Source organism: Lipophrys pholis (genome assembly GCF_963383615.2).
Source record: "Lipophrys pholis genome assembly, chromosome: 13".
Classification (NCBI taxonomy): domain Eukaryota; kingdom Metazoa; phylum Chordata; class Actinopteri; order Blenniiformes; family Blenniidae; genus Lipophrys; species Lipophrys pholis.
The window spans coordinates 8,244,978-8,269,816 of record NC_137632.1 but is presented as its reverse complement, the minus strand read 5'-3'; the positions used below and the strand labels follow the sequence as shown (position 1 = coordinate 8,269,816).

The window sequence follows — 24,839 nt, the reverse complement described above, 5'->3', positions numbered from 1 at the left end:
AGACAGAGAAGAGCACATTTATTGAGTGTGTGTTGACCTAATTCTAAATTAGGCACTGTCACATCAGGTTATCGTTAGATGGAAAATTTAAAAAATCATAATGATCAACGTCACCATTTTTACTATGACTGTCAGACCGTTGGTATTTCCCAGTGTTTTTGTTTTGCAAAAAGCCAGTAAGATTCAGATTGTGAAAACATAGCAAACGGGATTTCTTGTGGAGGCCAGAGAAGATCTTGTAACCAGCTGTAAGCATAAGTTACATTTACATGAGTTTAACACTAATAATGGTGAAAAGAGGTCACGTTTGTGTGTTTTGTTTTGTTTTTTTTAGAAGATATGCGTACTTATTTGTCTTGTTTATTTTTTTATACTCCTGTACATAGACTCTACAGCATGTGTAGACCTCATGTGTTTCTGTTTCTTTGATATGGAAAATGTTCTTATGGCTTGTACGAAACCAACTTTGCATATTTGTATGATATATCAGTGTAAAGTTGAAAGCAATGTATGTGTGTATTCATGTGATCCACCAGGCCTACCATTGCCATGGCAGCTAATGTATGAGGGGAGAAAAAGGCCTTTGCTGGAGATGTTATATTTTCGAGTGCAGTACTCTGTTTAGGGTCAATGGTTTCTGTATAAAAGGGAGAGTGTTGGGGGCTGTTGGGGTCATTATTTAAAAAAAAAAAAAAATCTTCAAGTTTTGTTATAGAATGTGTTTTCCCATATGTATATTGTAATTGTACACATGATTATATGTATTTTATCAGTAACTGTTTTTATACTTTCCCTGTCATGAAATGAAAGCACTTTCTTATTTCCATCGGAGCTCTTTTTAGTTTGTTTCATACTATTATTGCTTTTTTTATTTGACTAAAAAGCTGACAATAATGCAGGTGGCATTTCTCTAAGCTTGTGGAGTATATAATGAAATGAAATGTACGCACATACTCCACAACAACGGAGGAATTATTTCTCTCACAAGGCTGAGAGAGAAGAACGATATAATCGTTTTCTCTGAGCCCTTGTTCGGGAGTTCGTGCTGCTTTTCCTTGACGTATCATCTGGGCTGACCTTTCTTCTGGTTGTTGTCGATAACTTAATGTCTTGAATGTATTATTTTCCATCTTCTCATAGTAGGAGGTCTGCACTGAATTTTCATGAATTATGAAACATCTTGGCCAAAACTAACTTTATTTTCTTGCCAACCAAAAGAAAACAGAGTCCTTTGTCTGTTCTTGTGGAGTATGTACCCACCCTCACACATGTTAATTTTTATTGCTTTTACATATCAACTTTAACAACAAAATGATCAGTTGTCGTCTAAAATATCCCACCCATGAACATGTGCCACGGTAAAGAAATAATCAGTGTTTTTCGTTTCACCCGTCAGTGATCATAATGTTGTGGCTGGTTGGTACAACACCTTCAAAAGAACTGTCAAATGCATCTTACTTTTCAAAATCCGTACTCTAATGCAGATGTCATGTGAAAATCATGAAGGGATCATGTAAAGTTGTACAGGAGTGTGAGATTATCACCGTCTCTCCTCAGATGTTATATTTCACGTTTGTCGGAACGCTACAGGGGTTAATAAATGATCTTGGAGCTCATAAATAAATCATCTTTTTTTAATAATGTGTTTCAGAGGATGAAATGAAGACGCATTGTACTCGTGTCTGATTGTAAAGCCTCTGTCAGGGTGGAGGACTCGGTCCGTTTGATAGAATCAGTGTTTAGAAATAACTGTGATCAGCGTCAGGGCTTTAAAATTTGGTGTGTAGGGCTTGGTCGCACGCCAAACTTTTAGAAACTGGTGCCATTATGATATCTAATTTACTCAGATTAAGTGTATTTTTTAGGAAATAAAAATATTTCCTCCCTTTGTAATTCACACATGAAGTGCTGGTGCTGAACTAAAAAGAGAATCTCGTAATCATCTTTTCTTTCTATTGATTTGATGTTGTGAGCTCAATTTTGTGATGTGATAACACAATATCTTTCTAACAATGTTTTGATTTCTGTGCCAGACTAGTTTGTACGCATTGGCCTCATTTGTGCATGTAAAAAAACAACAACAAAAAAATATCCATGTGTGTAAAATTATATAAAGAGAGAATTTCTAGGACAATAATAATTAAATTTTTTCTAACTTTTAATGTGATGAATTTATATATTGCCATGTTTACAAGCTATCTATTTAAAATGCCATACATCATTCTGTACATTGTAGAGATGAGGTCACCAGATGTACAATGCATTACAAACTGTTTCAACAATATCAAATGCACCAGCCCATTATTTTAAAGTGCTGTTATTCTGATGTTGCATCACTTTTGTAAAAACTTGCTAAGTCACAATAAACTGCTCTTGACGATTGGTATGCAGCTTACTGTCATTTAGTCAACACACAATGTCCTGGTTGAAAAGAGTTTTTTCTTTTTTCTTTTAAGATTTTAATTTTGCAATCTTTAAAAATGTCATATTTATCCCATTGTTACACTGGTATAGCATGAATTTAATCATATGGATTTACTATCATGAGGAAATCACGGAGTTTAACCTGCCATTCCACGGACACTTTTTTCAGGTTAAATATATATATATATACATATACAGGGATCCAAACATCCTTCAAAGTGATTACAAAGATGAAGAACTGATATTTTAATGCCTTAAGAAAGTTGTGGAATTCTTTGGTATGTCTGTGCTGAACTAACAGAGATGCAGGTACTTTTATTTATTGGAATGAGCTTTCATTCAACCATTTCTCAGTGATTACATTCAATTGCCAATAGCATTTACCTTAACATACATGTTTTTTTGTCATGGGTCACTTGAAGGTATTAATTTCCAGTCAAAATTGAATATGTGTTGTCATCAATATATTTCATGAGCAAACAATGTTGAGACACTATAGTGAGGTGCGGAAAAGTGAGGTTTTCTTTTCTTGAATGAGAAGGGATGGATTGATTGACCGGTGGATAGAGCAATAGATAACTGGAGTCAGTTTTCGCTGTCAAAAAAGGGTGTGGATGGAGCCGATACAAAAATAGTAGCTTTCTAAATACATTTCATGGGTTTAAATCGTCTTTGACTGACAGCTCCCTCCACCAATGAGCGGACACGCAGAGTCCTTGTTTTGATTTATCATCCAATGGGAGTGAATGGAATTCCTAGGTAGGCGGTCCTTTGGCGCTTCTGTATCAAGTGGTACAGTTTGTGAGCTCCGGCAACAGATGGCGGCGGCGTCAACACAGCACAAATCGGACAGGGTGGAGGCTGCGATGGGGGAGTTCGGAACAATAACAGGGTTGTTTATGTAACGAGGGACCGAGAGAAAGCCTTGCCACTGTAAATCCATTGACAATTTCTCGCCAACAGTCTCTTAATTTCCTTTTGTATCATTGGCTCTCTGCTGAAGGCCGCGGAAGCCGCGGACTCGATTTGGCGACACACCGAGTCGAGCTGGAAGGAGGCGTCTGCGGGATTGTTTGAAAAGTCACGTAAAATTATTTTTTACATAGTTGGACGTTTTGAAATCGAAGTCGCGACCTGCTCACGCATGGAGCGTAAATGCTGTTAACGTGGCCTCAAAAAGTGGCATCGGCGCTGAGAAAAGTTAAGAAGGCGGGCTATCAAGTTAGCCGCTTTGAGGCTAGTTAGCCAGCTAGCACCGACGCGCTGATGTATCGAATGAATGAATGAATGAAACAGCGCGCACCGGCGTTAACTGACACCTGAGTTGAATTTACAAGACTATCGCTTTGGAAAACACTTGTTTTCTACAACGGGGTCTGCCGGGGTAACTTCTCCCACTGCTTCCCCTCAAACGGACAGGAATGCAGTCCTCTGGAGTTTATGGACGGCGGCGATTTAGCTGGCAGAGATCAATGTTGTGCTTCTAGACCGGTGATGTTTGTGACGCTGGAGGCTAACTTCAGCTAGCTGCGAAGATCTGCACTCCTCGGACTTGGCTACAACAGTGTGCGACTTATTACACCCAGTTTGGGGATGGGGAATACGGTGACATGCTGCGTCTCTCCCGAGTCGAGCCCGAAGCTCCCGTCCAGGCAGCCGGTGGAGCGACTGGAGGAGTTCCAGACCAGCACCGAAGTGAGCGACGATAACACCGTGCCCTACCTGCAGCACATCAGCGACAGAGAAGTCCCCGATGGTAGGTGTCTCCCTCACACCCACCTAATCACAGTTTGCTCTGTGTGTGTGTGTGTGCACCGTCACCCTGAGCACCGACCTCAATGCACAAATAACACCTCAATCACTAATCATAATAACCTTTGACCCAATCTATGATTACATAAATGCACACTGGGGTTAAAATGTGCAGAATCTCACAAGTGTTATCAAGTGATAACTCACTGGTATTTCACGGTGTGTCCACCACATGCTGAAGGACCACTCCTTGCAGTCCCCTTCTCCTTTGCTGTAAAGGTTTTACTTCTAGGTTTCAGGTATTACATGTGCTTTATATAGTCTGTATCTGGGTAAATAAAACCGCACATAATTCTCAAGCAACTTGAAATCTCTTCAGGCATTTTGTCACAGACACGACAAGTCACTTTTTCATGTTCATTGTTTGAGCCCTTTGAAGATTCAATCTTCTTTGTTTGTTTTAGGGAAGTTTGTCTTCGTCATGTCATCACCACAGGTGACTATCCAGACCACATACAAACCTAAATGATAGACGCAGATGTCACACAGTCCGTTGCACTCACATTACATGTGATATTGTAAAAGACACGTATGTTAATGTTAAGAAGCATCTCAAGTTGATTTAAATGGAAAGCCAACAGCTTCACAAACAATGGAAGAAAAAATGTCTTTTCACCAGGAGAGCAATCTCACAGAAGTCAACTCAAATGTATGTAATCCTCTGCCTTTACATGTGTAATAGAAAGTAGAACTTCTATGAAACAACAGCTAAGAGAACACACAAGTCCTAGCTGTGATACCATGCTACGACGTCTTTAAGGCTTCAAGCACTTGAATGTACACTGCTCAGGCTCTGAAGCACAGCTTTGGCCACAGTGCTTCATAATAACTGGGCAAGATGGGGTTTGCAGTAAACGCAGGTTATGTATTAGCATGCCCTAGAGCGCAACATACCAGCAAGAAGATACAGCCAGAGAGGGGATAAAGAACTAAAAACTAGAGTTTAAGCATATCAGTGACACCCATTAGTGTCATGTGAACCTGGGAAAACAAGGGGAAGTGAGTTACTTAGCACATCGTGGGAAACTGCTCAGAAACTTAGACCTGGTAATGTGATTACTGGATGGTCAAGACTCACCTGGAACATCCCCCATTATAAACCTTATTAAATCGTGGAGCTTTCTTGTTGAAAGTTAGGCTTCATCCTATTGATCAGACTGGCAATGAAAACAAACTCCTTCACTTCTTGGTGGAACATTCACTAGTTATATATCAGCAATGAAGAAGAAGCCCTTTCTTATGAATCCATGGTTTACTGATCAAATACAGTAAAAGTAAGTCAAACCTCAACTATAACACATGTGACATTATTTTGTAAACACAGTTTTACACAAACAAACACTGTTTCACAGTGACCTGACTGATGATGTCTTACAGTTGCCTCGAAGGTCTGAATCTGTCCTCTTTAGGTCCGGGTCCTAAGAGTGCTTTGTGGGAATCAAGGATCATGAGTAAAGTTTTCAGCATGGCTGTGGGCAGTGTGCCATGTTGTCATGAGCTGTTTTTATTCATTGTTGTTATATAGCGCTTATAGCAGAGTTGTTTGACATTTGAGTGACTCACACAGGTATGAGTCACTTTATATACTTTATCCTCTCATGTAACAGTGTGGCAAATACCTGAAAGTGTAAAGTCTTGCTGTTCTTGTCAAGTAAATCAGCTGTGTATTTATGTATCTTCAGAAACACACAATGCAGAGAACACTTTTAAAAGACCAATCGCAACTCGGTACTCCTGAGCAACTGATGTCGTTCTCAATCAAGAATCTTGAGCTCTGAGACAACTGGAACACAGCATTAGCTTCTTGTTACGAAGTCAGGGGTGCAAATTAAGTTTAGTGATCAGACGGTGCCTGTAGTCGGCCCTTTGATCCCACGCCGTGACATGAGGCCCCGATCAGGCAAGCATCTCAGATATTCCTCTGTGATGTAGGCCCAAGCTGAGTTTTGTTCCACCCGTCCTCATGTCGCCACTCTCCATTGATTCCCCGACATGCACGGTGTTCATTCCATTGGTGTTGCTGTGGGCGGTCCTCTGAGAGCGAGCGCTGCGGGAGGAGACCAGCTGTTTGCAGGGCGAGGGTCAGAACCAGTCCGACAGTCCATCTTGCATTCCTCGCTGTCTTTACTTCACAAACGCTTCTGTCGCTTAATCCCTCGTCTTTTATGTAATGCGCTGTCTGTTTAGATCGGAAACATTTTTCCGTGTAATGCTCGTGTATAACGAGACATGGATTATTTTTTGTTTTCCTTGTGTGTTTTGTATGTATGTCCGCTGCTGATACGTCTGCAAGAAAAATGACAATTTTTGTATCATTTCAAAGTTTGTAGAAGTAAAAGCAGTAGTTTTTTTATATCATTTTGCAGAAAGGAGTGACTGAGGTCATTTTTCCGCTGATTGATAAGGATTTTGATATAAAAATCTTTGATACATCAAAAGCAATCAGTACACATTGTAACACCATTGTTTGACGTATAATTTAGTTCTTTTGTATTATACAGGTCTGATAATAACATGAAATGGCTTTTACAAGAAAAAAGCAAACTTGGGCGACAGTGAGGGAAAAAACACAAAAAAAACCCACCAAATCTTCAGCATAATGAAACTCAGATGTGGCAACAATCTGCCTCCATTGGCTCGAGTTAAGTGATATCGGAGTGAGAAACAAACAGCATGATTAAGAAACAAGCAGGACTTTTTTTTTCTTCTTTTTTTTTAAACCATTCATTGAACTAAAGTTTGGATACTTGGCACCAAACACTTCCTGATGATTGTCCACCAAAATCTCATGTAAGCACAATTTCCTGCTCAGCTGTTCACCAATACACATTTAAGTCTCAGGTTTTTGCTTCATATTTTAATGATTGTTTCTATAATTACTTTGAGTGCTGTTGTTGGTAAGCTTCATGAACGTGTTGGCTCATCACGTTGTGTTTCTTCACATGAATTTGTTTCTACCGAATAAAGCGAGTTCAGTAGCTGATTTAATCCCTGAGTAACGTCCACCCTGTTTGTTTCCTCAGAGCTCGCCCTGGAATCTAACCCATCGGATCACGCCCGAGCGAGCACCATCTTCCTTAGCAAGTCCCAGACAGACGGTGAGCAATCACACGCACGCACGCACGCACGCACGCACGCACGCACGCACGCACGCACGCACGCACGCACGCACACACACACACACACACACACACACACACACACATCAAGTGAGCCATGTTCCACAAGACTGAGTGATGAACACACACGAGTCGTGACTCTGTATTCCTCCTGACATGTTTCCAGTGGCATCTTGCAGTCTCCGTACTACATGTTGAATGTTAACTTCATTATTTATCATTGTTTTTGATCGTTTTGACGTGTCATTCTGTCATATGATGAGCTTGCACTGCTTCTTATAATATCGTTGATATTATTGTAGCACCTGTTGACATGTGCAGCTCAACAAACTGGAACCCAGACTATTGAATAATTCATCAAATTCAAATGGCTCTGATGTCTGTTGACGTCTTGAATGATAATAGAATGAAAACATCGGCTACAGACTAATGTAGTGTCCAAGACTGCATCTCAGATGGAAGCCTGGAAAGCCTGAACATTTCAACCTTTGAAAATTGTTTACTTTTAATATGAACAGAATTTCTGCCTCTATTTTAGGCTAAGTCACAAAAACCTGTGAATTCAAAGTATTTCCGATACCAAAAACGTGAAATGTATAAATCTTTCAATTAGATGGAAGAAGAATTTGATATAGTGGAGCAGGAGCTTTGACTGATTTTTTATTAAATTTTTTCTTAATTCCTCCTTTGTTGAACATTTTTGTTTGTCTTTCTAGTACGAGACAAGAGGAAAAGCAACCACATAAACCATATCAGCCATGTAAGTATCAAAATCTGCAACTCTGGGTCTGAAATGTTAAAAAAAATGAAGGTGATGCTTTCATGTAGAAGATTCACTCTACAGACTTTCTTCTTTGTGTTGAATGTCTTTTTACAGCCTCATACCATTTCACTGAATACACTTGTATTATCTGATGTGATCTAATGAACCAACTCCAATAACATTACTTATACATCACAAGTGATCCTGGTCGCTCTTTCTTGATATCATCAGTTTTTCGTTTATCTTTGTAAATTATTGCATTTTCTTTCCCGTCTCCAGTGTCTTTGACCTTTTCCCTGCGTAGATCTTTCACCTCTGGTTTAAATCCAGTTACGGCTGACCGCTTCACAGAAATCACGCTGAATAATGTTTTTTTTTTTTCAGTAGATATTATTTTAGATATTCCCACATTGCATACTTTTGCTTCTGGGGTGCTAATGATAGTTAGCAGGACTGTATTAATATGGTATTCTGCACTTGGTATGTAATGTTAACTAGGTGGCCTCATAAGAGAGAGCGTGAACATGAAGTGAAGCGGTTGATATGTTTATGCACCAATTGTTCAGATTACTGAGAATGTGTATTTACTCTGTAAAGTGTATCGTTAGAGGGTCAAACAGCAACAACGTAGCCTTGACACAGAAGAGTGAAAGTTTCTGACACATTCTGATCAAATATAGGATGTACTCTGAAAACCAAAAAGGATTGAAAAAAATACAATCTTACTCGAGGAATCCCAGAGCAAATGGCTGAATCACATGTGTTTGACAAACCTCAAAGTAAGAAATGTTGCCGTTGAGACCAATTCATGTTGGATGAGTTTAATTTGCCTTTCTGTGATTTCATGGTCTGAAGGTATCTCCTGGTCCTCTCTCGAAGAAATACAGCTCCTGCTCCACCATCTTTATAGACGACAGCACCGTCAGCCAGCCCAACCTCAAAAGCACAATCAAATGGTGAGAATGTGACACAGAGAAACACAGACGGGCTGCACTGCGGTCCCAGAGTCACTCGTTTCACATGAGAAAATCCTGTTACATCACCGCTTGGTAATCCCTAAAGTAATACTTCCAGATGCGTGACTAAAACAGACGGTCTTACACCTCATGGGGGACTCTAATCCGTAATGACATTATTTTAGAGGATCTGGATAATCACATTTTATCAGGATTATCCTGGTGAGTTTAAATGAAGCCTTCTCACTGAATGTGTCAAAACTGCTGTTACAACATGGACTCTTACACACACACACACACACACACACACACACACACACACACACACACACACACACACACACACACACACACACACACACACACACACACACACACACACACACACACACACACACACACACACACACACACAGCTTTTGTTATTGCTTTTTACTGAGACTAATCAATCCTTTTTTTCCTACCTTTCCCCCAGTGTCACTTTAGCAATATACTACCACATTAAAAACAGGTGGGTGCCAATTCTGAAGTCCATCCTTGTCAAAACAATTGTGACTCATTATATTGCTAAAACAAGCATGCAAGGGATCCATCCTGACACATATTTGTTGTTTAGGGACTCGGACAGGTCGCTGGATATCTTTGATGAGAAGCTGCACCCTTTATCAGTGAGTATGTCGGAAATTACTAACGCTCAGTCTCACTGACTTCCTCTCATCAAGAATGGCCAAATATAAAAGAAGGCACTTTGGATTCAGTTACTTATATTTATTACATGTCAGTCAGCTGGTCACAGTAGTTTTATGTGACTACATCATGTCCTACATTCATCTTCACTGTAAGTGTTGAAGCTTCTTAACTATACAGTGTAAAACAGACCACTGAGGTCCAGATGTGTTTTGATGGCTGCTGGCCTTGTGAGATCATTCCAGCTCCACCTTCATCCCTCGTCTTCCAGACATGTGGCTTCAAGATAGTTTAACAATCGCGTGATATTGAGTTCCTTGATTTTGTCATTTCACTTTTACAGCACAGCGTTAGTATGCTGGAAATGTTGTGTGGCGTTTTGCAGTCTGGATTTTCTTGTTTTTATTTTTTGCCAGAATATCACAAGAATTTTTTATAAGTGTTAAAAGAAAATTAAATTATGTTTATGGATTATTAATGCTTTAGATATAAAAAATAAAAGATGAGATGTCAGGTTTGAACGCAGTAATACATTTCTTCTCTTGTGACATGAAACATTATGACATACGATAAAACTGATTCATTAATAAACTTTATTTTAGTGTATTGTGATGAGGAATGGTCACATTTTACTGTGAGGTATTATGTTTATCTGAATAAGCTTTTTAATGAATAAGATTGGGAACAAAAAAATAAACTTCATACAAACCTGTTCATGTTAACCCTGCATTTAAATATTTTTGCTTTATAATGTTTGTTATGCCCGACGTGCTTGTTGTTCTCCAAACTCCCCAGTCATACAAAATGTTTGACGACGACAACAACTGTCTGGATAAAGTTGTTTCCATCACCTAGTTCACTGCACCTCAAAGCCAATTAGATGATCCCTCCATCCTTTCGTCCCAAACAGAGAGAGCCAGTGCCGGATGAATATTGTCACGTAGACCCCGAACACAAACTGATCTACCGCTTCGTCAGGACGCTCTTCAGTGCCGCACAGCTCACCGCAGAATGTGCCATCGTCACACTCGTAAGTGTCCGTGTCTCCCCGATGTGTTGTGTAATTTACTTAAATCTATGGGTTATTTTAAGTCTCAAAGCACTGAGGGCCTCTACAGTGCTATACATTTACTGCATTGGTTTTAAGAAATATGATCAGAAATCAGCTTCTGTCAAATCTATTTCTCAGTCGATGTTAATGTTAGAATCCTCAAATTTACCAAACTAAGAGGCTGTTGTAAGAAATTGACATGTTGCGTTCGCTGGCCACCAGATGGCAGTGAGCTCCTGGAAACTGACCAGTCCTGGAAACCACATTTATATCACTTTACCACTGAATGATTGGGATGATGAAAACAAGGCCTCAAGATCGAGGCTGTTTAGAAAAAGAAAAGATAGTGAAGCCAAGATCCTCCTGGTTTGATTCCCATGTGTGTGTGAGCAGCAGAGCCACAGTAACTGACAACCTGATGTTAAAAATATATACAGACACAGAGATATATTTACAGCCCTGTGCCCTAAAAAGTTTGGACAGTGTGTAGAACAGGATGGCCTCACCGTTCCGAGACACCTGTATTCATTTTTGTGATTTCTCTATTTTTCTCCATATTTAATTTAAAAAAAAATATATTAGCTCAGTTTGAATTTGATTCAACAAAGACTGAAAACAAGTATTTGATGCTCCGGAGGACTATTATCTTTCAATTTCGGCAGAATTTCTGCAGAAAATGCAGGTTTAGTTTCATTTGAATTTATTTTCATGTTGATTAGTTGTTTTGTATGCATTTGGTTAATTAAAATGAAAATATGTTCTATGTGTTCTCTAATCATGCAGACCAGTCCACCAACCACATTTGTGTTGGATCATCATTTTTATTTCTTTATTATTATAATTTTTTTAATTCTGTTGTCCTGCATCTCAAAGGTGTACCTGGAGCGTCTGCTGACCTACGCTGAGCTGGACATTTGTCCGGCCAACTGGAAGCGCATCGTCCTGGGAGCCATCCTGTTAGCCTCCAAAGTCTGGGATGACCAGGCTGTGTGGAATGTCGACTACTGCCAGATCCTCAAAGACATCACTGTGGAGGACATGTGAGTGTCTCGATGCTTTTTTGAGTTGGTTTAGTAATGGTGCAAAGTAAAAACTGGATATTTGTGGTTTTCATTCTGGTTGTTATATTTGGGTTTTGGGCCGCCGGTGTAGATAAAGAAATGTGTCTGAAAAAGTTATTTTTGGCAATCCAAGCATGACCCCCCACCCCCCCACCCCAAATGAAAGGAATATAACAACAAAGATGCACTTAAAGCAGATGGAAGAGGAGACGCGCTCAGATAGATGGAGGCTGCAGCACCTCTGCTGCCAGGAGCTGCACTTGGAGGGTCCAGGCTTCATTTCTGACAATTGCTTTTCTGTGTATGAGAGTGAGTGTGTGTCCAAAAGTGGTGTGTGTGCGTTATTTGGACAGACACTACCTGCATTTGTCTTCCTCTCTGTCTGCGAGCCCCCATCCCTCCCTGATGCCCCCCGTTTTCTCTCGTATGTGCAGAACTCTGCACGTCCTCCTCTTTGAAACCGCTCCTATGAATAGATATGGCGACTTGAATTCAAGAACATGCAGTCATTCAGCAGTTTGATATCACAAGACTTCAACAATTTATTATTAATTTGTTAAAATGGAGAATGTAAGGTTCACAGGAGCTGCTCTCGCACCCAACAAAACATTACATTTGAGCCTGATTTAGTGCAAAGTGCCAAGATGTGAACGGCTCACTCGGTCAATGTGAGGGAAATTATCAGCCGGTGCAGGATTTGTCCAGGACTGACGGTAGAAAAGGGTTTCAAGTATAACTACGTCCCTGACGGCCTTTTCTCAAACTCGAGATACTATAACTGCCAATACCAACACGATTTCTTGCAATGACTTGATTTACACAAGAGGAAATGTATCAGGAAAATCTTTTCTCAGTCACGCTAGTTTTGTAGTGACTATTTGTTTCCATCATTTCAAGCTTCTTTTGTGTGTGTTGTGTCTTTATCTATGTGGTTGTTCAGCAGTTAGACCTCTCACCTCATCATCACCTTATTCCTGGACTTCTTCACTCTATGTTCAGTAACAAAGAACTGATAATCAGCTGGTTCCAGCTGCTTACAACCTTAATAAAAGTGTAGCAGCAGTGCAGAAGGGTGGAGAGAGGAGTAAGTGGAAAGACCTATTCATAGTGGACTGTATTTATATTTGTATAGCGGGCCAGATAAATGGTTGATTGGTCCTAAAAATGTGGGCAGACTGACACAGAAGTCAAACATCGACGATAAGTGTGTCACCTAATAACCACACAAGCGATGCAGGCCATCGACCCGGTAGATATAGAATATCTCCACTAACAGAAAGGAGATTCCCCGTCAGAGTCCAGACCTGAATCTTATTGAGGTGCCATTCATGGCAGGATTCCTGATGTGTGCGAGCGCTGTGCAATTCTCCAGTTTGATCAACAGCTACTAGAAACTTGGTTGAAGTTGCTGCTGCAAGAAGAGGCTCAATCAGTCACTAAGTACAAGGATGTAACACCGTTTTAAAAAAAATGTGTTATGTAAATAAAAATGATACGAATCGGAATTGACTTAAAATTGTGAAAAGTGTTATGACCCAAATAAAGATTGGATCGCAGTTCACGGCTACTTGAAGCAGAAAACTAGGAAATTCACTTTTTTTTTAACTTGTTGTACATTAGTCGGCTATATTCTCAAAATCCCCCATTCCTATAAAGTTTAGTCACTTGAGCAATCGCTCTCTGATTGCAAATCCATTCACTTTTACACAACAGAGCTGCTTGCAAATAACCTTTGGATCTTTTTTGATGCTTCACTGCTTCAAATCTACTGATTTCAGGCTGAAATTCAAAGGAAAGTCATGAACAAACTTGTAGAAGTCTGAAACCATGTAAATATATTTTTATCTCCGTCGTCAAGGTCAAAGGCCTCTGGTCTCTTTTAGTGTTGGAAAGATGATTCCACACTTTAAAACCAGAGAGAAGATGTTTGTGTTTTTAATGATCAAGCTGTCACTCTACATGTGTAGTTGGTGGAATAACCTCATATTCTTAAGCAAATCTAGTTGTTTATCGTTCTCTTGGGTTGCTTCTTGTCATTTTTTTAGCAGCAATATGAAAATCTGCCGCTGGTTTGCGGAGCAGTAGGATATCAGCCCCGATGTTTCAGCCTCTAGGCCTCCGCTGCCCCACGATTATATACGAAAATACTTTATCTCACTTTTTAAAGGACGCCGTTTCCTACAGGATCAGTTATTCGGTGGTTTAAATATGACGGAAAACAAAGATTTCTTTGGGGCGTACTCGTGTGTGTGTGTGTTTGTGTGTGTGACTGTTCGTGTGACCTTCAGTCCATCTGCTCTGTTTTCATTGCCTCTCTTGAAGTGTCTTTGTGAGCCGGCTCCCGTCTGGATGGAGGGATCGGAAGAGGACTGGAGAGAGAAGCAGAGAGAAATTTAGGGGAGGGTCTCAAGAGCTCTCACTGCTTCTACATAATGGCCCCGGCTCTCGCCCACTCCATTAGTTGCCCTGGGAGACCAGACATCACACACACACACACACACACACATACACACACACACACACACACACACACACACACACACACACGCACACACTTACCACCTTTGCTGACCAACAAAGCATCCTGGATGCTGTCTCCTTGGCAACCAGCTCCCTTAGAGATTTTCATGGCTGTGATGATGAGGAGGGGTGATGGTGGTTGTAGTCTGGAGAAAGATGAGCTGTGACGCTCCAGCTGAGTGCCCAGAGGCACGTCTGATTACCCGCAGGCCTGTTTGTAAGATGTCGGTGCGGGAGATTGGATTTCATCTCCACAAACACTTCCCACACAGAAGTTTTAAAGTCCATACACAAAGAAAAGCTGATGTTCTACTTTGTAATGAGGTTTTCTTCCGTTCCAGCCGCAGACTTTTAGACTTTAAACCGTTCACTCAGATCACGTCTCCTCTGTTATTCCTCTGAACAGAAGACAATTGACGGATGATATTTTTCTTCCCTAAAGTGCAGAATTAAGTTAAGTTTAGCCGTTACTTCTCATTGTCTCTGAGCGTGATTCATTCATTCGTACACTGACTTTTGACTCCTTTATGTATCAAAGATGTGAGTACATCGTTGTTCCTCTCTCACATGATTAGCTGTGGAGTAAGGCAGGGTTTGTTTGTACAGCACATTTCAGCAACAAAATCATTGAATATATATGAGTGAATGATATATTTTTTTATATATATATATATATATATATATACACACCCACACACGTTGCTTTTATTGCATGACTATATTATGACTTTATTGTAGGTCCCCTGTTCACAGAAAAAATAAAGAAGTGGGGCCAGCTGACTGGAACACATCCAGTAGTGTTTACTGTGGCAGAGTACTTTCTGTTTTTTTGAGGGGGGGTTTTATTTACGCTTTTTTAATTGTACATCTAAACCTTGAGGTCTCCAACCCGGAGCTCATGATCGGACACTTTCTTTTATGGAAATAGACCCGAGTAATAAAGTTCTCCTGATAATTGTTGCTGTAATATTTTAACAAATCAGAAGTGAAAGGGTTTCTGCATCCTTGTTTTTTTGTTTTTTTTGACATAGTCTTTGTGGCCTACGTGATAAAATGTTGGGAACCATCGACTTCATTTGATCTTCATTGAACATGGCTATAATATTATGAATATTAAATAAACCACTTTAGTTTTGAGTGTGACTCAATATTCAAGCATTAACAAGATTTTCCTTCCTTTACCAACAGTGAATCACTTGACTTTGTTTTAGCTGTTTACATATGTTGATCTCAGTAAACATTAGGAACTCAAATCTCACTTCGAAGGACCATAATAGTTATAATATTTCAATATCGCTGTTTACCGGGACTGTCGTGTGATTCCAAAATGACTTTTGCTCATTGCCGCTGTTACTGGAACTGGAAAGCGTTCGTCCAAACATCTCTACAGCTTCTCCTGCGTTTCTCACAGCTGCTCGCTTCGCTTTGCGCTCATGTGTCGCAGTGGAGGAGTTTTGGCCGTCGCCCCTGACCCTCAGGTGTCTCCCTATTCTGCAGGAATGAGATGGAGCGCCATTTCCTGGAACTCCTTCAGTTTAACATCAACGTGACAGCCGGCGTTTATGCCAAGTACTACTTCGACCTGCGGCAGCTGGCTGATGACAACAACCTCAGCTTCCCTCTGGAGCCTCTGAATAACCAGCGTGCCCAGAAACTAGAGGTGAGCCGCCTTTTTGGATATTTTCTACTTCATGTCGAATCCTCTGTCTGTCGGTCTTCTCCAAGTCGGAGCCACTTGAACTATGAGGTAGTGAACGACAAGAGAAAACAAAATGTTGGATGCTTTTAGAAGAGGTGTCTCCGTGGCGATTCCGGTAACTGTGCTGTTGTTTGCTCAGGCCATTTCAAGACTATGTGAAGACAAGTACAAGGACCTGAGTCGTGCAGCAATGAGACGATCCTTCAGCGCAGACAACCTGATCGGTATACGACGCTCCAATGCGGTGCTGTCGTAGGCCAGACTGCTGCCCTCCTCCCGAGATATCCAAAGTCCAGCTAACCCACAGCCAGTCCCCGGACAAACATGGCCGCCTCGCTGAGTCGTCGCCTCCACATCAGGAGGGAATGTGTGACCTGCTCACAAGGCGATGTTTGTTACAGCTGTAGAGGTGCGTGAAGTTTACCTGAATTGACACAAGTGTCACCGTACAACTGTTTTTCTTTTACTCTTTTAAAGAAACCCTATTTATTTACTCGCTCGTCCCTCATATCCAGGAAGAAGTGTTTAATTAGTGTGACTCTGGTGGAGTTGATCTATTTGAAGTAAACCTTGAATTGTCGTAAAAAATGTTATTTCTGCAAACAATGTTTGGCACGTTTGGCACCGCCTTGAAGAACAAAGCTGGTCTTGATTCATCTATATTATTGTTACTTTCACTGAATCCCATAAAATCATTTAACCAGGAATGTGTTAGTCTGACACGGATGTAGCCCGGTACTCAGCCTGTTGATTGGTTCCTTGTCAAGAATCTCAGAACGCGCAGGAGTCGCCTTTACTCCTTTTGGATCGTTGTTTTAACGACGATTACAACAGTGAAGTGTGTTTTGAGCTTCTCTTGGGATTCCTTCATTCATTCACTGTGTTTAGATGGTGAACATCAGAAACATGTCTCTAGAGCAAAACTTGAACGAGATGTTCATTTTTGCATTTTGTGAGACTTCCGTCCTTTTGTAAGGCAGCAGTGACGGCGTTCCCGCCCAGTCGCTGCTGTGCATGGAGACCGAAACGCAATGCAGAGACACACAATTTAATGACGTCCTATTAGTCTCAAATGTATGTTTTTTTTGGACAGTAAGAGGAAACCAGAGTACCTGGAGAACACCTACAACTGGACTTGAACTGAGAGTTCTCTCTCTGTGAGGCCAGAGCACTAACCACTACACCACCTGATGCTCAACTCAGTAAAACCAAAGTGGGCACTTTTCTTCGAAGACCGCTTTTATTTTTTTTAAATGCTCTTATTTGATCTATCAGTGATTAAAAACAGATTTACATGTTTGGCATGTAAACAATGTATACAACATAAAGCAGCCTGGATAAGCCTGGTGATGGTAATTATAATAATAATGCTCATGTGATCACTTCTGGTGACGGTACAATAAAGGTGATTCATCTCCAGCTTTCTTCTTCTTAACAGGCGACTCAAATGCAAACGCATGTAAATTAGAGTCCCCAAGATCTACTGTGAGAGTGTGAATCCAGCTTGTTTACTGTCGATGCCATCGGTGTTTCCTCACGTCGGAGTACATTTTGCGCCCGCCAGGACTGAGCAGACTCTTATTACGAGCTTTTTGAACTGTGAATCCACGGCAGGAGTCGGCTGGAGGAAGAAACCCATCAGTTCTTCGCTGTCATGTGTCAGGGAATCAGCCGTGGCGACCGCCATTGTTGTCACGTTGTATGAACCACAGGTGGTCAAAGGGGGGGGGGGGGGATCAGTGCATCCACCAAGGGGCTTGACGCAGCTCTCAAGTTGACATAATGTAAAAAAAAAAAAAAAAGATAGTGCTCCACATGGTCCAATCTCAGTATTGTGTTCGCTCTGACTCTGACTCCACCCCCCCCCAAAAAGTGCTCGTCCGGACCGCCCCGAGTTTTCGACCATACCACATAGATACTGAGTGAAAACAGACTGACGGACGCTGCCCTCGTTTTTGCTTACTATGTAGGCTACTAGCTGTGAAATTTGTCTCGTTTTTAATCGAAAAGAAAAGATTTGCAGATGGAGTATTTTAAATAAACACTAATCATGTAACTAATAAACGTTGTGGTTCTGTTTATGTCGCGTGCCGACGTGCCTCTAGGTGGCGCTGGTTTGTTTTGGAGGCTAAACCGGACCGAGACGCCTGCAGTCGGTCTCACCCGCAGGACCTCGGCCTGCGTTTGATCTGCATACAGCAAAACACACTTTACACTCTGCTGACTGTAAACCGTTCCACCAAACAAACAAAAAAACGTCGCATCTTTGGCTTGAAGGTTTCCTGGGAGAAATCTTGGAAGTGTCAGTATTAAATTAGTCCTTCATATTCAGTAAACTTATGGGAATTAATGAAAACATCCATTTCTCTTTAGATTTTATCTAAATTGTTGAAACATGTGACTGTTTTTATTTCTCGGGTGCAGCTCCATTTGTGCCCTGAGCCAGATTATTCCCAGTGAAAACATTATAATATGGACGTGTTGGATCTGTAGCATTCACTGATAGAGACGCTTGAGCAAAGCAAATTCAGAGTTTGTTGTTAAATAAATACAAATTCAAAATCACATTAAGTTATTACGAGTGAGGAAAAACTGAAGACGTATTATTAAAAGCATATTATATTAAAGCAGCTCTATTTCTCAATTGTAAAAATCCATTTATATGAAACACATTTTTGCCTCTGTATCTCTGATGTACCTCACATTTTCATCAAAACAACAACTAATCAGCTCTTTTCTCTGGTTTTTGTAAAGCAAATGAATGTTTTTGGCACAATTGAAATGCTTCTTCAGTTAAAGAGGAATCAGAATAAAAACTTATTCAGATGCAGACTTAATAGCATTTTTGGCTGTTTCGTAATCATGTAGTAAAGCTATATCATTATTCAGAAAGTTTGTATTGTTATTGTTGTTAACAGGAATGTGATTCCAGATAAATCTCTGATAATGACATTAAACTGGTTTTAGGCATTTTTGAATTAACTGATTGCTCTGATCATTTGAAGAATTATTCTGAAATGAAGTTGGATTTTCAACCATAAGTAAGAATAAAAAGAGTGTGGGGGTTGTGTCCCTCGAGGCTCCAGCAGCTGGTTGAAGATTTGAGCTGCAGCGTTTTGTCCGTCCACCTTCAATCTTCCGTACCGCTTCATCCAACTCGGGAGTCGCTGGGCGGCGACGCTGCTCCCAGGCTGCCAGCGAGCGAAGGCGGTGTTCAACCTGGACAGGTGCTGGAGGGACGTCGTCCTGCCGGACGGAGGTAGGACGTCCTGCGAGAGGAGACCCGTCCTCAAAGTCCTGCTCGGTTACTTTCTACTGTTGATGTAGAAAACGAAACCTCTAATAGCTTCACGGATCAAAACCTATGTCTGTTTATCGTTTGGTTGCTGAATTAATTTAGTTATGTTTCAGAGCGACACGGTGGTGCAGCGGTTGTTGCTCTCTCGTTCTGCTTGGAGATCGCATGTTCTCCCCGGGTGCCTCAGATTCTTCCCACAACCCAAAATCATGCACGTGAGCCTAATTGGTGGCCTTATATTCTACCTCGGGGTGAGTGCGTGGTTGTCTGCCTCTGTCTGTTTTTACATTGTGAGCGATGAATGGATGAAAATCGGTTTTCTTTTAAGCAAAATAGAAAATGATCTTCTGGCAGAGCCAGACAAAATCAACGTCGATGAGTGAAGATCTAAACAACACACACAAGCCTCTACGGTGAGCTGGAATCTGGCGCTGCTGCAGAAACTCAAAAGAGTTGGAACACTGGAAGTGTGATGAACTCGCAGCAGACCGGCGCAGGAAGCTCATAAGTCGCCCTCGTCTCCTGGAACAAACCTGCGGATGGATTTATTTCTTTAAAGTAAACAGAGATGTGTTCAGTGACTCACTGATGTTAAAGGAAATAAGAGTTGAACCCCAAAAAACAAAAGTCCTGCTTCAGTCAGAATACTTGAAAACGAGGAGTCTGTCATGTTGTTCCTTTAAGAAGCCCTCGGGTTTAAAAAAAAGTTTGATATCTTCTGTTTAAAATGAAGATTCTTCCGCCAAATACGAGGATTTACTTGTGAGGACATGATGTCGTGAGCTTGTTCCTCTTGATCATCTGTCAGAAGCGCACCATTAATGTCGTTTCACATTTTAGTCATTATATCCGTTCACCATTGGAAATATATGAAGACGGGTTTACAAATACTTTTGTTTTCAGTAAATACAGTTTCCCCTTGGTCTACCGCTGAGACGTTGAAACTTCAACAGGACCACACTCATTTAACCGCAAACGGCTAGATGAGTCATATAAAGCGTTTTACCGCGTCAGCAGTTTCAGTGCACTTTCATACTTCCTGTCACATTCACCAAATTCATCCAATCATTCACAGGAGAGTAGTTCAAGCCGCCGCGCACGGCGCTGTGCTTCAACACCATCGGGGGCACCGTCAGGCTCAACTTTGACCCATGTTCAGAGCGGCCGGGGGGGTCCACCCCCCCCCAGGACCCAGAGCCACCCTGCAGGCCTCTAGAGAATAAGCGTATTGGGGGGGGGGGGACTACAAGCAGACACGTACGAGAAAAGCACTAAACTCGAGATCAACTCCGTTTTAATTTCACAATATGAATCAAAATCTACAATGTTTGTTTTTTTTTGTTTATTTTTTTTCAATCCTCAGAGGAAATCTGTCGATGTGAAAGCAAAATATACATCAAAACAAACTATTTGTCAGTTTTTCCCCCAACATTTTTTTTTCCTTTATTATTTTTTGGCATTCATCACCTCTCATGCAATCATGTTCACTCACACACAGACTAATAAATTAGAGGTATCATCTAGCATGTGAACACACAGTAGTCCGAACAACACATCGATACCCAGGGAAGAGATCAAACATCACAGGAGGGGAGGGGGAGGGGGAGGGGGGGGGGGGGGGGGGGGGGGCGGAAGCCTGAAAATAATCGGCTTCCGATTCACAATAACTCACTTGAACTTCCTCCCCCCCCCCCCCCCCCCCCCGTTTTCATTACGGACGTCGTCACAAACTCCTGCAGTTGATTTTCATATCGCCTTTTCAACGTGACGTTTTACAGTTCTTCAAATGGAGTGAAGGTTACCAGAAACAAACAATCACTTATTTTGGATCCTCAAGTTGGTTTTGAAATCTCAAAGTAGTAAATTGAGTAAATACCAGGATACAACATTAAAACCTACTTCAGCATCATCTTCACTTTAACAAGTCCAACATGGCAACGATGTCCCTCAAACCTCGCTCATGTTTAAACTTTGGAGTATCAGGAATAAAGGGAAATTATATTTTTCCAAAAGTCAATCTTAGTTTACTGATGAATTTTATCATTTCTTTGAGAATGAGTTGAATGGATTTTAGAATTTGACGTTTTGATCAAACACTAAAAAAATACTCTCTTTGTGGAACTCCTAAATTTAGGCATTTTGTTTTATCAAGTTATCTATGCAACCACGTACATTACTTCCTTTTTATCAAGACATATAGATGTGAGATAAATAGGGTTTCTCAAGGTGAAGTTCAAGGACTGTGAGGTCTTTTAGAGGAAATAAGAGTTTCGAATAGAATTAAATGTTAAGAATGAGACGATACTGCAATAGTTGTAGTAAATCATACATTTGAAGTATGACTCTTTAAATGGGCTCTGCGATCTTGATGAAGGTTCTGTATTGAGCGCAGTGTCACTGTGAGCCAGCAGAGGGCGGTAAAGACCAACATCAGTGTCCTGCAGCTTCATGCCTGTTTACAACTCAACATGACGTCTCTCATCTCCCAGACTTTAGTGACTTCACAACTAGCCCAGTGTAAAGACCGAACACATACAAAAAAAAAAAAAAAACAGTTTCCAAATCCTAAAGGAAGCAACAAAATGAGGACGGTTCCTCGTGACACTTTTAACGGTGTACTCAAACCAAACACACTCAAAACACGTACAACAACACCTTTATGCACCACTTTACACAGCTCCACTCACATTAGTTTCTCTGGTGTTTTCCACTCAGTTTGTGGTTATAAACTAAACATATCACACTTTTTTTTTCTTTTGTACAGCAAATATTTACACTATGTACATTAATAAATATGTATTTGTGTCCGTACTCGGGATAAGCAGGTAGGAAGAAGCCGGACTTATAGATCCAGTTCACCTCCGATGAATGTCTGGTTTGAGCACTTTGACTAGTTGGAGTTAAACTCCCTTCGGAGTGTCCGTTGTTGGCTTTTCCTCTGTTTACCAATACGATTTAATTTTCCCTTTTTACATATTGAATCCCAAGGTGAACCGAGGTCCCGTCAAAGTGTTTCCGTCTACCGGTCGGTTCATATATGGGACGGAGCAGATTTCTGGTAGATCCCAGTCGTCAGGCCACTTCCAGTGTGACCAGTTAAAGCCGTACTGGCCTCGCTGTACATGGAGGGCGGGGCAGTGGCTTTCTCTGGCCAGCAGGGGCAGCAGCGGGCCACAAACCTCCTCCAGGACTCCAGGGTTTTTCCTGACCAAATCCAGACCCCTGAAGTGATGCCCACCACGAGGCACATGAAGTACTTGAGCATGAAGACGGCGTAGTCCGGGCTCAGGCCCAGGCGCTGGCGCTCGGAGAGGCAGCTGCAGGCCAGGGCTCGCTCCCAGCCGGGCCGGTAGTGCTGCTCGTAGACGAGGCAGGCGACCACGATGGTGGCGGGGACGGTGTAGAGCACCGTGAAGAGCCCGATGCGAATCATCAGCCGCTCTAGTTTGTCCGTCTTGGTGCCGCCTTGCTTGATGATGCTCCTGATGCGGAACAGAGACACGAAACCAGCCAGGAGGAAAAGCGACCCTGTGAAGAGGTAAACCACCAGAGGTGCGAGTACAAATCCCCTCAGGTTCTCCAGACTCTGGTTTCCCACATAGCAGATCCCAGCAACAGGGTCCCCGTCCACAGAGCTGAGAGCCAGGACCACGATGGTCTTGATGCTGGGGATGAGCCAGGCGGCGAGGTGGAAGTACTGAGAGTATCCGGCGATGGCCTCGCTGCCCCACTTCATCCCCGCCGCCAGGAACCAGGTGAAGGACAGCACCACCCACCAGATGGAGCTGGCCATGCCGAAGAAGTACACCAACAAGAAGACCAGGGTGCAGAGGGCGGGGCCGGTGGTGTCGTACAGGATGTGCATCCGGTCACCGCCCAGACCGCTGTCGCCACACGCCACCTGCTCGTGACCCGCCACCAGCCGGATGATGTAACCCAACGAGACGAAGAGGTAGCAGGCTGCCAGGAAGATGATGGGCCTCTCCGGGTACTTGAAGCGCTCCATGTCGATGAGGAAGGTGGCCACGGTGGTGGAGGTGGAGATGAAGCACAGCACCGACCACAGTCCCACCCAGAAGCTGGTGAAGGCGCGCTCGTCGGGTGAGAGGTCGGCCAGGCGGCAGGGCTGGGCACAGTTGAGCACCGGTCCGGTCTGGACCCGGCCGTACAGAGTGTGAGACTCCCTCTTGATGGGGATCAGGGAGTCCCGGCAGCGGCACTCCCTGTCACACTGCGTAGGGCTCGGGGGTCTGGTCCTGCCTTTGGGGGTCGGTTTGGGAAATGGGGGCGCCAGGGTGGTGGTCTCACTGCTGTTCTGGTCCATGCATAGGGTCTCGTCGCCCTGCTTGGGCAGACGCTCGCAGCTCATCCTCTCAGGCCACTCGAAGCCATACTGGCTCATGAGAGGGGAGCAGCCCCGTTTGGCCCGTTCACACACGGACCTGCAGGGCGGCAGCGGCTTGCGGTAGTCCGGCAGGCAGATCGGGGTGTACATGCTGCACAGGAAGAACAGCAGGTCTGGAGAGCAGCGGATCCGGACCAGGGGCCAGAACTGGTGCACCTCCAGCCCAACCTCCTCCTGGGTGTCGTGGTTGAACTGGTTGGGCATGTAGGTCAGGTTGTAGCCGATCCCCCGGCACATGGGCACCGTGATGGGCTCGCAGACCAGATCCTTGGAGGCTCCTGACGTGAGACCAGGACAGAGGAGCAGGAACACCAGGCTGCACACGTGTCCTCGAGATGCCATGTTTAAAATCATTACTTTTCTGTCATTGAATTTTTTAATTTTAATTAATTTTTGTTTCTTCTTCTGGGAGAATCAAGAGCAGATTTTCATTCCGTTCAAGGAGAAATCAAAAAACACAAAACCCCGGGTCAAAGCCCCCCCTCGGCCTCTTAATGATTAAAACAGTTAAATCCAGTTTGTCCGTTTCCCTGTGAGAGCTTGTCAATCATTCACCAGAGCTCCCGCAATCATTACGGAGAAAGTTCATCTCCGGCGGTCACGTTTCAATGAATTTAACGATCCAGTAACAGTTTCTGTGCCCGAGCAGCCTGCAGCGCGGAGAGACGCATCCTGACAGCCACAGCTGGGGGTAAAAAAAAAAAAACAACTACAAAAACATGTCTATTGAAATAGAAAGAAAAAAAAAAGAATAAATCAGTTTCCCAGAATAAAGTGTCCGGTGTGAGCGCACAACCGCAGCCCGGTGCGTAAAATCCACTTGTCTGTTTATTCCGCCGGAAACTTTGAAAACATCTTTGGTGAAAAACTTTTTTTTGTTTTTACAAGTTTCCACTTTTTCCACGGTCACCGGATAGAAATGCACCGGAAATGATGACCGCAGCCCTCCAAGGGTGAGAAAGAGACTTAGAATCCAGGGAGATCAGGTGGGTGAGCGCGGCGCTGTATGCGTCTGAGGACGGAATAAAGTCCGTCTGGTCCGCG

General features: G+C 42.5%; 2 protein-coding genes across 3 annotated transcripts; one reads left to right on the top strand and one right to left on the bottom strand.

Moving 5' to 3' along the window:
- The first annotated feature begins 3,218 nt into the window (after positions 1–3,218).
- Positions 3,219–18,150, top strand: ccnyl1 (cyclin Y-like 1). Of its 2 annotated transcripts, XM_080477920.1 has the most exons (10): positions 3,219–4,180; positions 7,260–7,334; positions 8,072–8,115; positions 8,974–9,074; positions 9,550–9,585; positions 9,691–9,742; positions 10,672–10,791; positions 11,686–11,852; positions 15,891–16,053; positions 16,232–18,150. In XM_080477920.1, the coding sequence occupies exons 1-10, from the start codon at positions 4,018–4,020 to the stop codon at positions 16,346–16,348; spliced, it is 1,038 nt and encodes a 345-aa protein (XP_080334046.1). In that variant the 5' UTR covers positions 3,219–4,017; the 3' UTR covers positions 16,349–18,150. The 2 variants fall into 2 exon arrangements, with proteins under 2 accessions (XP_080334046.1, XP_080334045.1); XM_080477919.1 differs by having other exon boundaries at positions 3,906–4,180; positions 9,550–9,742.
- Positions 18,151–22,117: 3,967 nt separating this feature from the next.
- On the bottom strand, positions 22,118–24,047 carry fzd5 (frizzled class receptor 5). The gene has a single exon (XM_080478891.1). The coding sequence runs from the start codon at positions 24,030–24,032 to the stop codon at positions 22,422–22,424; it is 1,611 nt and encodes a 536-aa protein (XP_080335017.1). The 5' UTR covers positions 24,033–24,047; the 3' UTR covers positions 22,118–22,421.
- Between the last annotated feature and the right edge of the window lie 792 nt (positions 24,048–24,839).